The 15,799-nt window shown below is 49.7% G+C and overlaps 1 protein-coding gene across 6 annotated transcripts in view; it reads right to left on the bottom strand.

Annotated features, from left to right (window-relative positions):
- Positions 1 to 7,672: 7,672 nt before the first annotated feature.
- PRDM2 (PR/SET domain 2) overlaps positions 7,673 to 15,799 on the bottom strand; it is a 133,366-nt gene continuing 125,239 nt past the window's right edge. For all 6 annotated transcript variants that reach the window (XM_040263934.1, XM_040263939.1, XM_040263933.1 and 3 more), the window contains one exon: positions 7,673 to 9,672. In XM_040263934.1, the coding sequence (XP_040119868.1) occupies positions 9,666 to 9,672 (7 nt within the window). In that variant the 3' untranslated portion in view covers positions 7,673 to 9,665. The remainder of the gene's footprint in view (positions 9,673 to 15,799) is intronic.

The raw sequence follows: 15,799 nt of genomic DNA, 5'->3' as shown, positions 1-15,799 counted from the left end.
TAGCCAATCTGCTATCAACAGGCAATGGGAACAAATAATAAGCACACATCATCAGCCATGAGTGGCTTCCCAAGTGGCTCAGTGGTAAAGAATTTGCCTGCCAATGCAGGAGACGCAAGAGATGTGTGTTTGATCCCTGGATAAGGAAGATCCCTTGGAGTAGGAAATGACAACCCACTACAGTATTTTTGCCTGGAAAATCCCATGGACTGAGAAGTCTGGTGGGCTATAGTCCATAGGGTCGCAAAGAGTCGGACATGACTAAGCAATAGGATAGAGCAAGCATCAGCCACTAAGGGTTTGTTTGTTGTGCTTAGTTGCTCAGTCATGTCCAACTCTTCGTGACCCCATGGACTGTAGCCTGACCACGGGGATTCTCCAGGCAAGAGTACTAGAGTGATTTGCCAACCCCTCCTCCAGGGGATCTTCCCAACCCAGGGATCGAACCCTCGTCTCCTGCTTTATAGGCAGATTGTTCACCATCTGAGCCACCAAAGAAGCCCAAGGGTTTATTTGTTACCATGACATAAATAACCCTGACTGATGTGCCCATAGTGGGAGCGTGCACAGGTAGAAGTTTCTGGACTTCAGGGCTTAGGCATGGGCAAACAGTGAACTTGGCAAGGAACAAGCCATGCACCCTTGGGGAGGGCTTGGAGAGATTAATACAGCAAAGCCTCAGATTAATGTTCTCTGTACACCCTGAGGCCCACACTGACTCTACACTCAGCTCTCTCTTCTATGGACTACAGTCATTTCCACTGTACAGAGGAGACAGGCACAGAGAGGTTCAATGACTTATCAAGGTCACACAGCTGGTTGGGGGCACAGCTGGTTAGCTAATGTATTTACATAAAAATTTGAAGGATTAGGTACTAAAGAGCCCATCGGTGAAAGGATTTCTTGGAATTTTCTCTAGTTTTTCTCAAGTTACTAGTATAATTTCTAGTTAAGAAATAAAAAGTTTCTGGTAGCTCAGTGGTAAAGAACCCACCTACCAAAGCAGGAGACACGGGTTGAATCCCTAATCTGGGAAGATCCCACATGCCAAGGAGCAGCTAAGCCCATGCACCGCAATTATTGAGCCTGTTTTCTAGATCCTGGGAGCCACCACTTCGGAAACCTACAGGCCCCAGAGCCCATCCTCTGCAACAAGAGAAGCCACCACAATAAAAAGACTGCACCACAACTAAAGAGTAGCGAGTAGCCCCTACCGGCCGAAACTAGAGTGAAAAAGCCCGTGCAGCAACAAAGACCCAGCACAGCCAAAAACAGAAATAAATAAAGTTATTATTATTTTTTAATTAAAAATTCAGGACTTCCCTGGCAGTCCAATGGCTAAGACTGTGCTTCTACTGCAGGGAGCAGGGTTTGATCTCTGGCTGGGGAACTGAGATCCTGCATGCTGCATGACATGGCCAAAACAATAAATAAAAATGATAATTGCCAATTCTGTGTTTAAGGAATCACACAAGCATTAACACTGTGCCTTGGTGTAAGGTAGCACACACAGGTTAAGCATTCACTAGGATCTGGGCACACCCCAGGCCTGAGAAGTCCCAGAGGGACGGAGGGCCCACAGTGCAGGCTGCCCTTTCCTGGACTTCCATGCGAGCATCTGTGAGCACCACACCCCTGCCTTCTATCTCTCTGCACCTTAACCCTGCCAGGAGCACCTAACAACAGCACTTAATGAGATGGAGCAGACACAGACCACACAACAGCTGGCGTGGACAGGCTCACTCAGCTTTGCCCAGGGAGGGGCAGGGGGCCTGCAGCTGCAGAAGCCCTTCCCTGCCCAGGAATGATGGCATTTGGTAACATGCTGCCAGCTGAAGCCCAAACTGCTCCACTCCCTTGTGCCTCTGTCAAGGAATATTTCCTATCAGAAGGTGAGGTGGTTTAAAAAAAATAAATACTTACACATAAAGGAAAGGTCAGAGCCACAGCTCTAAGAAGTAGGCAGGCGTCAAGAGCCACTTAAATGCTCTTTAGAGTCCTCAGGGCCCCACTTGACATTTGGTGACCTTCACATCCAAGGCTCAAGCTGCAATTAAGAGCGGGGGTAGCCCCTGCCCCGGCGGCTGGGCTGAGAGCCAGGGCTGGCTGACAAGTGCATGGTGACCAGCTGGAACCCCCGGCCAGATGACTCAGAAGGCAAGGGCATCATGGAGGGCCTCAGCCTGATGAACAGGCTTGCCCGGTTTAGCAAATAAGAACAGAGAACACTCAGTTCTACATTTTCATTTCAGATCAACAACAAAAAAATTTTTTGTAGAAGTAGGCCTCCTGCAATATTTGGGTAGTTACACTTTAAAAAGTCACTCCTTATTTATCTGAATTCAAACATAACTGGACAGGCTGGATCTTATCTGGCAACCCTACCTCTGAAGCAATGATATTTAAAAGAAAAATTCCCTTATTTTCCCCTCTTCCCACAGAAGCAGGCCATGGTATAGAATCAGGCAGAATGTCCCACCTACCTTAGAGGCTGCAAACCAGCCTTTTCACACACCTGGTTTCTATTCCCAGCTCATCAAGGTCTCCTCTAAGGACACTTTACCCCAGCAGTACCTCTCAATGGATCCCCAGTGAATCCTAGGGGCTTACTGGGTGTTAGACATCATAGTCAACAAGGAGATAGGTAAGGTCCCCACTGCCCTCATGGTGCTGACACTCTAGAGAAGCTGAGAAACTAGAGCATCTCAGGCAGTGGAAAAAAGACCAAATGACTGAGCAGTCAGGGAAGGAAGCTGCAGGGAAGATATTTAGGCTGACAGCCATATGGCTACTGGAGGGAAAAATCAATGCTGACAGAAAGATTTGTTTGTGCAAAGGTCCTGGGGCAGAGGAGAGCTTATAGAGTCCAGGAGCAAACTGAAAACTGCTATGGCTGGAAGAGACAGCAGGGAAGGGGAGAGCCTTGTGCAGGGGGAGGCTGGGGCCAGAGGGCTTTCTGAACTAGAAAGGAGTTGGGTTTTATTCTAGGTGTTCAAAAATCCTTGGGGTGGGGGGTGTTTAGAGGGACATGATGGAATTCAGAGTGGTAAACACAGCCCAGAGAACACACAGTATCACAGGCTGCCAGAACAGGGCTAAGAGGAGTCAGGTAAGGCGTTTAGGGTGTAAAATCTACGGAGATTTGTGCTCTCAGAGCCCACCAGCGCCCCTCCCCAAGACCCTGCATGGAAGTCCCTAACCAGGGAGCACCTGACCGGGAGTGATGTCCCCTGCTTCACCCTACAGTAAACCTGCCCGTTATCTGACCAGCCACTGGAGTAGGAGGGCAGACCAGGAAGACAGGAGACAAACTTAATTTGCGCTCCATCCTTTGGCAACAGGTTGCAGGGTCCGTTTCCCACCTGGCTGGGCGCGTCCTGCCCCATCCCCACGAGCAGGGGCGTAAATCGGGGCACACCGGGGCCAGGGCGCCTTCTAGGGCACCGTCTCCAGCATCTGGGGGTCAGCGTTATCAGCCCAACCGCGGGGAGGCAAGGCTGCTGGGGCCTTCTGAAATTTCTAGACCCCTGGCCTCGTGGACTTCTGTTCCCAGGGCCCAGCGGGTCAGGGGGAGCTGGGCGTCTCCCTAGACCACTGCTTCTCTGCCGTCGCCTCACATTGAGGTAGAGGTGCCAAACCTCTGTCTTCGGAGCGAGGAGCTTAGGAACTTTTCTTGAGCCCCTAGGCCAAGCAGCTCTGTGGCCTCGCAGGTCCTTTGACCTTAATCAGCGGTAACTGGAAGCACCTGGCTCCCCGGGCCCTGAATCGCGACGCGAGGAGGGCCCCCTCTGCTGGCGGCCGTCAGCATCGCAGCCTCGGGGGCGCTCTGGGTCGCGGTCGCCGGCTCCCACCTCGCGAACGCGCAGACCCGGGCGGACCCGCTTCCAGGCGCTTCCAGCCCTCGCCAGAGTCTCCACCACCATCCCGGAGCGTCTGGGTCTAACCCATCCTGGGAATTCCAGACAGTTCTCATCCCTCGTGCGGCAGCCGAAGGCGGCCGCGCGACTCCCTGTTTCCTGATTCTGTCCCCAACAACGCTCTGCTGTTGCTTCTCACCGGACATGGGTGGACGGCCAGTTCCAACACGTTCTGCAAAGCTCCTAGGAGTCCACTTCTGGAGCAGGTCTTCCTTCTCCCAGCAGCGTCAGGTACAGCCTGATGCTCCAGGAAATGATTGATGCTGGTTGATGTGAATTTGAGGCCCCAGTGGCGCCCGAGTCCCCGGTCTGGCTGAGGCTATGACCCTAGTCCTTGACCTCTGTGGCATTAAACTTGGTGGGACACGCAGAACTTGCTGCCAGTGCAGGAGGCCCAGACCCATCTGGGCATTCTGATTCAGGGGATGTGGGGGATGGAGGCTGAGACCCTCTTGTTTATCAGCCAGGTGATCCTGGAGGTGAGTACATTAACTGACCTTAAAGAGACACAGCGGTAGCTGATTTATACCTGTTAGAACACAGGAAGGTGGATACAGTGGTCAGTCCCTTGTACAGCAAACAAGGGACAAAACTGAAGTCAGTGACTAACCCAAGGCCACACGGCCAGTAAGGAGCAGAGCTGAGATTTAACCCAGCCTGGGGACTTCTGAGCCTGTGCTTCTAAACCCTCACTTCCTATGACCACATGTCTGGGGTGGAGCAAAGTTCCACAGCTGATTGCTATGTTGTGGGGGTTGGGTGGGACCAACCTCCATAGCTCCGGTTCCACCTGCAGGTGTCTTGGGGAAGGGTGGTGGGAGGAGCAGTAAGGGAAGAGTGAGAAATAGTGAACAGCTGGGCCTGTAGGGCCTGCATCCATTTCCTCATCTACACCTGCCAGCTGTGTGACCGTGGACAAATAGCCTAACGTGAACCTCCGTGTCTTCATCTATGAACTGGCTATTGAGGTACCACGTGGTTGGGTAAGTGACAGGAGAGGGGACGTGCAGGGCAAGTCTGGCACGTGACAGTGAATAGTGCCCGTGGGTGACGCCCTGAGCTGCAGGTCAGAGGCTGGCTCAGACCCCAGCTGACACTGGACAGGTATGGACTGAGTGAGTTGCCTGCTTTCAGGGTTCCACTTGGTACAAGAGACCCTAGACCTGCCCCATCAATGTCAAGGTTTACTAGAATGAGAGGACCTATGTGTGTGAGGGTATGTAATGGAGCTGAAAAGTAGTCCATTAATGAATTCTGTTGTTATTCCTTATTGCAGGGCTACTTGCAATGACTAAGAAACCATGAATCTTTCTAAGGCCCAATGTGAAGATTAGGTAAGGAGAACAGTCAGGGTCTGCAAGAGCCCTCCTCCTCCTCCTCCAGGAAGCCCTCCTTAATGCCCCAGGTTGCATGAGTCGTCCCACCTCTATGCGCCAAAGCACCCAAGGCTGAGCTCGGCACCAGCCCCTTTCATGTCAAAATTGCCTCCTTCCCCACGACCGCTGTGAGTCCTCCCTTAGCCAGGCCTGTAGGAAATTTCTCTCTGCTGGTCCAGCCCAGGGGTCAGCCAAGGTGGAGAAGCCTGTGTGCATAGATTTCACCTCACTGGGAGGTTCCACTGTTTACTTTCTAGATAAGTTTCTTTCAGAAAATGAAAAGTCATGTGTGAGGGTTACTTTGTGTCAACTTGAGCAAGCCGAGGGGTGCCTGGATGAAACATTGTTTCTGGGTGTGTCTGTGAGGGTGTTTGTGGGTGAGATTAGTGCTTGAATCCCTGGACTCTGTAAGGACTCAGTAAAGTAGGTCACCCTCCCTGGTGTAAGTGGGCTCATACAATCAATCCATTGAGGGTTTGAATGGGACAAAAAGCAGAGGAAGGAGAAATTCACCCTTTTGCCCTGACTCACTGCTTGAACTGGGGACATCTCATCTGTGCTTGAACTGGGATTAACACCATCAGCTCTCCAGGTCTTCGGGCTTTGGGAAAGATGCTTGAACTGGGATTCACACCATCAGCTCTCCAGGTCCTCGGGCTTTGGGAGAGATGCTTGAACTGGGATTCACACCATCAGCTCTCCAAGTCCTCGGGCTTTGGGAGAGATGCTTGAACTGGATTCACACCATCAGCTCTCCAGGTTCTCGGGCTTTGGGACTGAGAATAAATTACACCAGCAGCTGTCCTGGGTCTCCTGCTTGCAGGTGGTAGATTATAGGATTTCTCAGCCTCCCTAATCCTTTGGGCTCCTGATGCAAAGAACTGACTCATTGGAAAAGACCCTGATGCTGGGAAAGATTGAAGGCAGGAGAAGGGGATGACAGAGGATGAGATGGTTGGATGGCATCACTGACTTGATGGACATGAATTTGAGCAAGCTCTGAGAGTTGGTGATGGACAGGGAGGTCTGACATGCTGCAGTCCATGGAGGCGCAAAGAGTTGGACACCACTGAGTGACTGAACTGATCTTGTAAGCCAATTCCCATAGTTAATGGTGTCACACACACCATTGGTTCTGTTTCTCAAGAAAATTCTAATTTCACATCTTTTTAGAGAAAGTGTTTAAGTGAAAAGGCAGAAATCGAGGCTCTTCCTCCTACTCCTCTGCAGTACTGGGGCATGGGCAAAGACCATATGGGGACTGACCTCCTACCACTTACCCACCCCAAACCCAAAATAAGCACCAAATCCAAAATGCTTATCTGTCACCTTCCATCAAAGTTCACCTGTCATCCCCATCCTCTCAAGGCCCTGTTAAACTCTGCTAGGATGGTTAGCTCTTCGAAAGAATTCGTTTGTATTCACACCCACGAAGATAGCAAAAGTTAAAAAGACAATGGCAAAGCCTAGGGGGACTGTGGAGAAACTGGAATCCTGATACTGCTGCTGGGAATGTAAAATAATGCAGCCACTTTGCAGAAGTTTGGCAGCTCCTCAAAATGTTAAGTATAGATTTACCATATGACCCACCAATTCCTTCCCAGCAATATACTTAAAAAATCCACACAAAAACCTTTTTTAGAAATGTTCATAGCAGCATTCTTCTTAATATCCCCAAAGTGGAAATGACACAAAAATCTATCAACCGAAGAATGGATAAATAAAACGTGGCATATCCATACAATGGGGTATTTGGCCACAGAAAGGAATGAAGTCTCAAGACATGCCACAACCTGGATGAATGTTGAGGATAAGCAAAGTGAAAGAAGCTGGTCACAAAGACCACTTTTTGTACGATTCTATTTACATGAAATATCCAGAATAGGTAAATCTGCAGGGAGAGAAAGCAGATTTGTGGTTGCCTGGAGCTAAGGGCTTGGAAATAAGAAAGTGACTGCTATTGGGTATGGGGTTTCTTTTGGGGGGGGGGTTGATAGAAAATGTTCTAAAACTGATGATGGTGATGGCTGCACAACTCTGTGGATATACTAAAAATGATGTATACACATAAACGGATAAATTGTATGTGAATCTGAGCTCAGTGAGGCTGCTTAAAGAAAAGAATATGTCTGCAATCACAGGAGGCCTTTTTAGTCTCAGCCATGTGGCTTATTAACTCACTGGCTGGCAGGTGGGAGAGGGCCATGAATGTAGAGTGAGCTTGCTCACCAGCTGGGGGTATTTCCATGGGGAGCTTCCTGGAAACCCTAGGTTTCTCTCATGGCTAGAATGGAACCTTTGAGGACCCCCAGCCCACTCCCACCCCTCAGACACAGAGAACTCCAAGTACCAGAACCAAAAAGATCACTCCCACGCCTGTTCCTCACAATCTCGCCTCACACTTTTATTGTTAAATTTTCTTCACATGGCAGATAAATTAACTTTCATTGTTAATTTTCTTCACATGTCCTCTTCTGCAATCCAAACCCACGCTTGAAGACCATCACTGACCAGGAAACACCGCTTTTTAAAAAACAAAAAGACCAACCCACCCACCCCCGTTTTCATGATTGGAACATTCGTGACAGTTCTCCTGATAGTCTGAGGGTCAGAGGCTGACCAGCACATTTGCACATGCAAAAAAAATGAGTGCCCCTCAGCCCTCCCACCACATTTTCCGGAATTTTCCACTGGCTGAAGGCGACTTTCCAAGCTTTGGGTTCATGGGCCTTCCTCGCTGCTGAAAGGAAAAACAAACCCTCAAGAACTGAGAGGCTGGGGTACAGTTCACGAGTGTCAACATGGAGGGGACAAAATCGTATCATCAGGATACAGAACGGCCGCAGATTTTCATGCTCATGAGGGTTAATTTTAGGAGTGGGCCAAAGAATTCCAGTTTGTGAGAATTTAAAATAAATCACGGTCTGTAGCTGGGTGGGTGGGAGAAAGGATGGGAACAAGCCAACGATCAGCACTTTTCTGCCCACGTGAGGCTCTCATGAAACTTTCCTCCAGGACCGTTATCAGACCCCATGCTGCAGCCAGTCGACGGATTCATTAAATAACACAAGTTATAAAACTTTAAAAATGGGGCATTTACAGTCAGGGACATAAATACGTGCTTTTAAAAGTGTCTACATACATATTTACAGAGTTGCAAGATCAACCATAATAGCCCTGAAAAAAGTCCCTTTTTTTTTTTTGCATGACCATTCCTACATACTCTAAAGGGTCCCCTCTTTCCACTTTGGGTCTGGTGCATCACCATCAAAAATGGGGCTGAGAAGACAGCGCCAAAGTGGTCTCAGACATCCTTGTCTGGGGTCTGCCCCAAAGGCACAAAACCCAAGACCCTCACTGAACTGGGTCCAAACTCCTAGCTCAGCTCACCCGTTTCTCCAAGACATGGACTGCTCCATCAGAGACGAAGCCAGCTCCATTGTTCCCTGGCAGGCGATGGACAGTCTCCGGAAATCTCTTCCCCCACCCCCACCCCCAGGCTTTTTAATCGTCCAACTTATTTTTCGTTTCCCAGTTTCTGTTTGTTTGTTTCCCTTTTCAGCCTATTTGAGAAGCTCAGACACTACAGATGTTGATGGTCCCACCAAATGAGGCAAAGAAGTACACGGGGAGCTCACACCCTGCCCTGACCAGATCCCTTCCCGTCCTCTGCCTCTCCCATGGGAGGAGTCTGATCTATAAATGGAGATCAGGACTTTCTCCCGGATGCACAGGGCCTGACGGATGAGAATGGCAAATCTGGAAATGACTCAAGAGCCAGCGGCTCAGATTGCTCAGGCAGAGAGAAAAGTCTTCCAAGTGCAAGGGCCAAGGGGGATGATCAGCAAGGCTCCGAAGTGTCTACAGGCTACACATTCCCAGAGACATTACGGGTGAGGGAAAGCAGGGGTGGGGGAGGTGGTGAGGGGGGCCGTGGAAGATGGGGCAGGAGCAGGGCTGGCCAGAAAGGGAACTTGGCCTCCTCCTGAAGGCTTTGCTTGGACAGGACTGGAGCTGACCCCTGGGGCCAGACCCAAGTCCCCGCCGTGGCAAAAGACAACCGGAGAAGCAAAAAGCAGGATCAAGGAGCTCTTGAAAAATTGCATAGTAGGAGGGGCCCCTCCCAACAGGAAGGCTGAGCTGCAGGTCACAGCCCGGGGACAGCACCTGAGTGTCATCCTCGGTGCCGAGTGACCTACCCTCCAGCCTCCCTGGGGTTCAGGACCCTCGTCTGAAGACCACAGGCACACGCATACGCACACACACATATACACACGCACTCCTCTCTCGCAGGCTCATGGATCCGGAATAGGTCGGTACTTCCTGCAGGGCAGAAGGCCAGTCCCTTTGGCTTCACTGACTCCAGGTCACTTCAGGTGCTGAGGAGAAAGAGAGAAGAGAAATAACAATGATAGCTACGTATTCAAGTGCCTACCTCTTTGAGCATGGTCCCTCTACTGAATTTTTCTAGTTAAATTATTTTCGGAAGTATACCACCTGTACAGAAAGAGCGCAGCTTGATGAACTGTTAGTGAACACACCCGTGTGACCAGCACCCAGATGGAGAAACAGAACATGACCAAACTCCCATCAGCCCCACCCAGGCACCTCTTGAGGATACCCACCCACCCTCACCCCCTAGAATACCACTCTCCTGACCTAATTACCATAGATGGCTTTTACCTGTTTTTATTTATTTACTTATTTTGGCTATTTATTTCTTTATTTATTTTTGAGTCTTCAGTGCTGCAAGCAGGCTTTCTGTAATTGCAGTGAGCGGGGGCTACTCTCCAGTTGCAGTGTGCAGGCTCCTCATTGCGATGGCTTCTCTTGTTGAGGAGCCTGGGCTTAGTTGACCCTCAGCACGTGGAATCTTCTGGGACCAGGGATCAAACCCATTTCCCCTGAATCGGCACTTGGATTCTTAACCACTGGGCCATCAGGGAAGCCATAACCCATTTTTTCACTTAAATAAATGGAATCAATTGGTACATGTGCCTTTCGGGTCTGGCTCCCGCATAATGCTTTGGAGACACACCCACTGGAGGATGCGCACACTCATCGAGCACGTGGCCCGGGTTCCTTCAGTCTGTGCTATGGATTCTAGTACAAGGTCAGGCCACTTTCATCTGCCTGGTCCACTGCCCATGCACAGATGGGTGGTTTCTAGTCTGGGGCCATCATGAGTAATGTCGCTAGAACATGCTTACATGTGTCTAGAAGACACGTACGGTGCACATGTGTACGTATTTATACCAAGAGGAAATGCTGGGCAGTAGGGTGTACGTATATAACATATGAACATAGGGTACACATGTGTATACACTTTGCTGAGTGTACCCCTAGGAATATAACTGCTGGGCCCTGGGGAAGGCATAGGTACAGCATCCGCAGATACTGCCAGACAGTTTTCCAAAGTAATTACACTGTCACTTCATTCATGCTAATACACTAAACAACCCTGGTGGCAGGTGACACAGATCCCCATTTCAACGGAAGAGACAGACTCAGAGAGGAGAAGGAACCTTTACAAGGTCAGTCTGATGAACAGAGATAGGGTCAAGCCCCATCCTGAGCCTGTGTGTGCCCTGTGTCCTGAGGGAGTGGCTTACCCCTCATCCTGCCTCCAAGAAGACCCTGGTTACGGTACTTGGCACAGAAAGCCAGGCCCATGAGTGACTGTTTAATGACGTTTGTTGCCCAGGGTTGACTATGAGCCTGGAGTTGGGCTAGGCCAAGTTCAGGGGCTCAGGTCTCTCGTCCAGTAGAACTGGTCATCATTTACTATTACTACTACAGGTACTATCTACTATTGCTATTACTACTACTACCACTAATATAATCGTTCAGTGAAAAGAATAATAATTACATCACTGATTTGTGGGAGACTTACTACATACCAGGCATACTAAGTGCTTTTCATGTGCTAACCTTTGCAGTCCTGACAATATAACCGTGAGAGGGGTATGCTCAACCCTTGCTATCCACAGGGGATTGGCTTCAGCACCCCTGTTGATGTGTGGTGTGTTTAGTCGTGTCCAACTCCTTGAGACCCTATGGACTGTAGCCCACCAGTCTCCTCTGTCCATGGGATTCTCCAGGCAAGAATACTGGAATTGATTGCCATTCCCTCCTCCAGGGGATCTTCCCAACCCAGGGATCGAACCCATGTCTCCCCCATCTCTTGCATGGGCAGGTGGGTTCTTTACCACTGAGCCACCTGGGAAGCCCTCAGAACCCCCAAGGATACCAAAATCCACAGATGCTCAAGTCCCTTATATATAGTGGTGTAGTGTGGAATTTTATTAACCCAATTTACAGATGGGCAAATTGAAATAAGGAGAAGTGAAGTACCTGCCAGGATTATTGGAATGGTGATTCAACTCCATGAAGTGTGCTCCTATGTCAATTTCAACCCCCTGCAACCTCAGACCCTTTGACAGGGCTGGAAAGAGAGCTAGGTGCCTTAGAGAGAGGGAGCCTCCTACCAGGTGGAGGCCAGCATGTGCCCTGCGCATCTGAGCAGGAGCAGCAGGAGGAAAGGAAGGCAGGCCAGTGTGGAGCAGCCTGCATTCCCCCCTGGCCAGGTGTGGCTCTTTTATGTGAGTTTCCTGTGGGTTGTCAAGTGAGATCCATACAAGAAGCCATCTTGCCAGCCCCCGACCTGAAAGGCAGCCCTCCAGGGAGGAGACCCCAGCAGCAGACTGGACCCCTGCGACTGGAGCTGAAGGACAGCTGGCCGAAGCTATGCCAGAGGGACGTTCACCTCTCACAGAGACCCTCCACCATCCATTCCCAGGACCCCATGGGAGGGCCAGCATCAGGAAGCCTGCCCCAAGGCCAGCCAGTCTTAGATAAAGGAGCAGTGACAGCCAAGAAGAGCATCATATGTTGACCAGACAAGTGAGAGGTGCCAGTCCCTGTCCCAGACAGCCGCTCCTAGCCCCTACCCTGGACAGCCAGCCCCTCCTAGACCCTCGGGCACAAGTCTGGCTGGTGCCTAGGACTGGAAACAGACAGAGGTGAAATAGGATGTACAATGGGAGTTTCACGCTGGACTAGGCAATGTGGCACTTTGTTACACGTAAAAGTGAAAGTGCAGGGCTTTGCCTGAGACATCAGGAGGACATGAAGAGGAGGCAGTGGAAGGCAGGTGCTGGAGAAAAGCCAGGCTGCTCTGTGTTGGCCCCTCACTTGGGTCAGGCTGTCCAGTAGGCTGGTCACAGAGCCTATACCTGGGTGAGGGCAGGAGGATGAATGGCAGTCCTGGGGGCTCTGAGGACATTATCATTTTCCTCAGGACAAAGTCCAGTGCATGTACACTGGGCACAGACCACAAAGTCCATGGTCCATCTGGGCATCAGAAGACTGACCCCAGGGCTGCCACTTGCCCCTCTGTCTCAGCTTCCCCTCTCGATAAACAGAGGGTGCTGGCCTATACATCCCTTCCTGTACTAAAACCCTTTGCCATGGCATCTCAAAACATCTTTCTGGAACTGTGTGAAATAGTGCTATGGACTGAATTGTGCCCCCACTCCAATATCCACCACCTGCCCATGATTGTACTCCAACTCCCAATGTGATGGCATTTGGAGGTGGGGTCTCTGGGAGATGATTAGGTTTAGATGAGGTCATGAGGGTGGGGCCTTCATGATGGGATTAGTGCCCTTGTAAGAAAAGATGCCAGGGCTTCTTCCCTCTGCCATGTGAGAACACAGCCAGAAAGTAGCATCTGCAGGCCAGGAAGAGAGGTCTCATTAGAGCCTGATGATTCTGGTACCCCTATCTTGGCCTTCCAACCCCAGAAATGTGGGAAGTAAATATCTATTGCTTAAGCCCCCTAGTCTGTGGTATTTTGCTATGGTAGCCCAAGCAAACTAAGACAAATAGTTAAGTAAGATTTTTTTTAAGTCATTTTTTAAGTCGGCAAAGACCTAAACAGGCATTTCTCCAAAGATATACAGATGGCTAATAAACACATGAAAAGATGCTCAACACCTCTCATTATTAGAGAAATGCAAATCAAAACTACAATGAGATATCACCTCACACAGGTCAGAGTGGCCATCCTCAGAAAATCCACAAACAACAGTGCTGGAGAGAGTGTGGAGAAAAGGGAACCCTCTTGCACTGTTGGTGGGAATGTAAAATACAGCCACTATGGAAGACAGTATGGAGGTTCCTTTAAAAAACTAGGAATAAAGCTATCATAACAACCCAGCAATCCCACTACTAGGTATATAACCAGAGGAAACCAAAATTGAAAAAGATACTTGTATCCCTTTGTTCACTGCAGCACTATTAACAATAGTTAGGACATGGAAGCAAGCTAGATGTCCATCAACAGATGAATGGATAAAGAAGTTGTGGTATATACATACAATGGAATATTACTCAGTCTTAAAAAGGAACACATTTGAGTCAGTTCTAATAAGGTAGATGAACCTAGAGCCTATTAAACAGAGTGAAGTAAGTCAGAAAGAGAAAAATAAATATTGTATATTAATGCATATGTATGGAATCTAGAAAGATGGTCCTGATGAACCTATTTTCAGGGCAGCAATGGAGATGCAGACAGAGAGAACTGACTTACAGACACAGGAGGGAGGGAGGAAGGAGAGGGTGGTACAAATAGAAACAGTAGCATGGAAACATATACACTGCTGCTGCTGCTAAGTCGCTCAGTCGTGTCCAACTCTGTGCGACCCCATAGACGGCAGCCCACCAGGCTCCCCCGTCCCTGGGATTCTCCAGGCAAGAACACTGGAGTGGGTTGCTGTTTCCTTCTCCAATGCATGAAAGTGAAGTCGCTCAGTCATGTCCAACTCTTCATGACCCCATGGACTGCAGCCTACCAGGCTCCTCCATCCATGGGATTTTCCAAGCCAGAGTATTGGAGTGGGGTGCTGTTGCTTTCTCCAAACATATACACTACCATGTGTAAAATGGATAGCCAATGGGAATTTGTTGTATGATTCAGGGAACCCAAACCAGTACTCTTAACAACCTCAAGGGGTGGGAAGCGGTGGGAGGTGGAAGGGAGATTTAAGAAGGAAGGGACATATGTGTGCCTAGGATTGATTCATGCTGAAATATGGCAGAAATCAAGGCAATATTGTAAAGCAATTATCCTTCAATTAAAAATAAAAATTTTTAAATAATAAGTTATACATATTCATTATTGTTGCTACTTAGTTGCTAAGTCATGTCTGACTTGCGATTCCATGCACTGTAGCCCACCAGGCTCCTCAGTCCATGGGATTTCCCAGGCAAGAAAACTGGAGTGGGTTATCACTTCCTTCTCCAGGGAATCTTCCTGACATTTTAAAAATTTAAAACATAAAACGTCTAAAATTAGGGGAAAAAATTAAATAAGATTTTAAGGAGCAAGTTTCAGTCCCTTGGAAATTAAACTGTTGAGTTCTGAGCATTCACTGTTGGTGAGTAAACAGAAGGAGCTGTGAGCTGCAGAGGCAAATAAAATTGAGCTTCTAGGCATCCAAGCACCCAGCTTGGGAAGCTGCACTCATTTGAAACTAAGTGAAAAAGAACACACCTGTCTAGCGTCGCACACGGGCCCCAGGGGAGGGCCCGAACCTGCAAGGCCTGCTTAAGGCTGAGACTGCAGTAGCCGACAGAAACGCCCTAGTCTGTGCAGAAATCACTCCAGCCGCACCTGACCCTCCCTCCGGCTGCAAAAAACACCTTCTCTGAGCTGAAAGCCACTTTCAGCCAGCCCATCAGCATGAAAGTCCACACAGCTGCCACGGGGTGATCCCAGGACATGCGTGGGACCAGAGTGGGAACTGCTCAGTCCGCACTGCCTGCCTGTTCTCCAGAACACTCTAGCCAAACCCCTCCTCTCGGGGCCCCATTCTTCCCTCTGTAAAGCGGGTGCAAGGATTGTGTCCTGGGCCACCCAGTCCTGAGCAGCATCCATAGCACCGTTGCTCCACTGCACTCCTGACTCAACTCAACTCCCATCTCAGGAGCTGGGTCTTAAGAGGCAGGCTCAGTGTCAGCTCCACAGACAGGCTCTCAGGGGGAAGTGGGTTTTACATCCGGTCTCCTCCTGAATGAACTCCCAGAGAAATAAGGCCAGAAACTCCACCTGCTGAGGGAGGGAGAATGGAGCGAGCCATGGGGAGAGGAGAGGCGGAGGGAGGAAGGCTCAGCACAGAAGACCCCAGAGCTTCAAAACTCAGCCCCTCTTGCCGTAAACAACTGCATTCTCATTCCAAACAACCCTGGCCACATTAGGCAGGCATCCCCGAACCTGAGTGGGTCCCAGAATTTCAGGGCCACCTGCTAATGCAGATTCCCAGGCCCTGCGCACCAGCGTGCTCATTTAATGAACTGGAGTGGTACCCTGGGGACTGTATTTTTAACCAGTGCCCCAATCATCTGGGCTTCCTGGGTGGCACTAGTGGTAAAGAACCTGCTTGCCAATGCAGGAGGCTTATGAGACATGGGTTCGATCCTTGGGTCAGCAAGATCCCCTGGAGG

The sequence above is a fragment of the Oryx dammah genome, unplaced genomic scaffold, assembly GCF_014754425.2.
Source record: "Oryx dammah isolate SB20612 unplaced genomic scaffold, SCBI_Odam_1.1 HiC_scaffold_21, whole genome shotgun sequence".
NCBI lineage: Eukaryota > Metazoa > Chordata > Mammalia > Artiodactyla > Bovidae > Oryx > Oryx dammah.
This window is presented reverse-complemented; position numbering and strand designations above follow the sequence as displayed.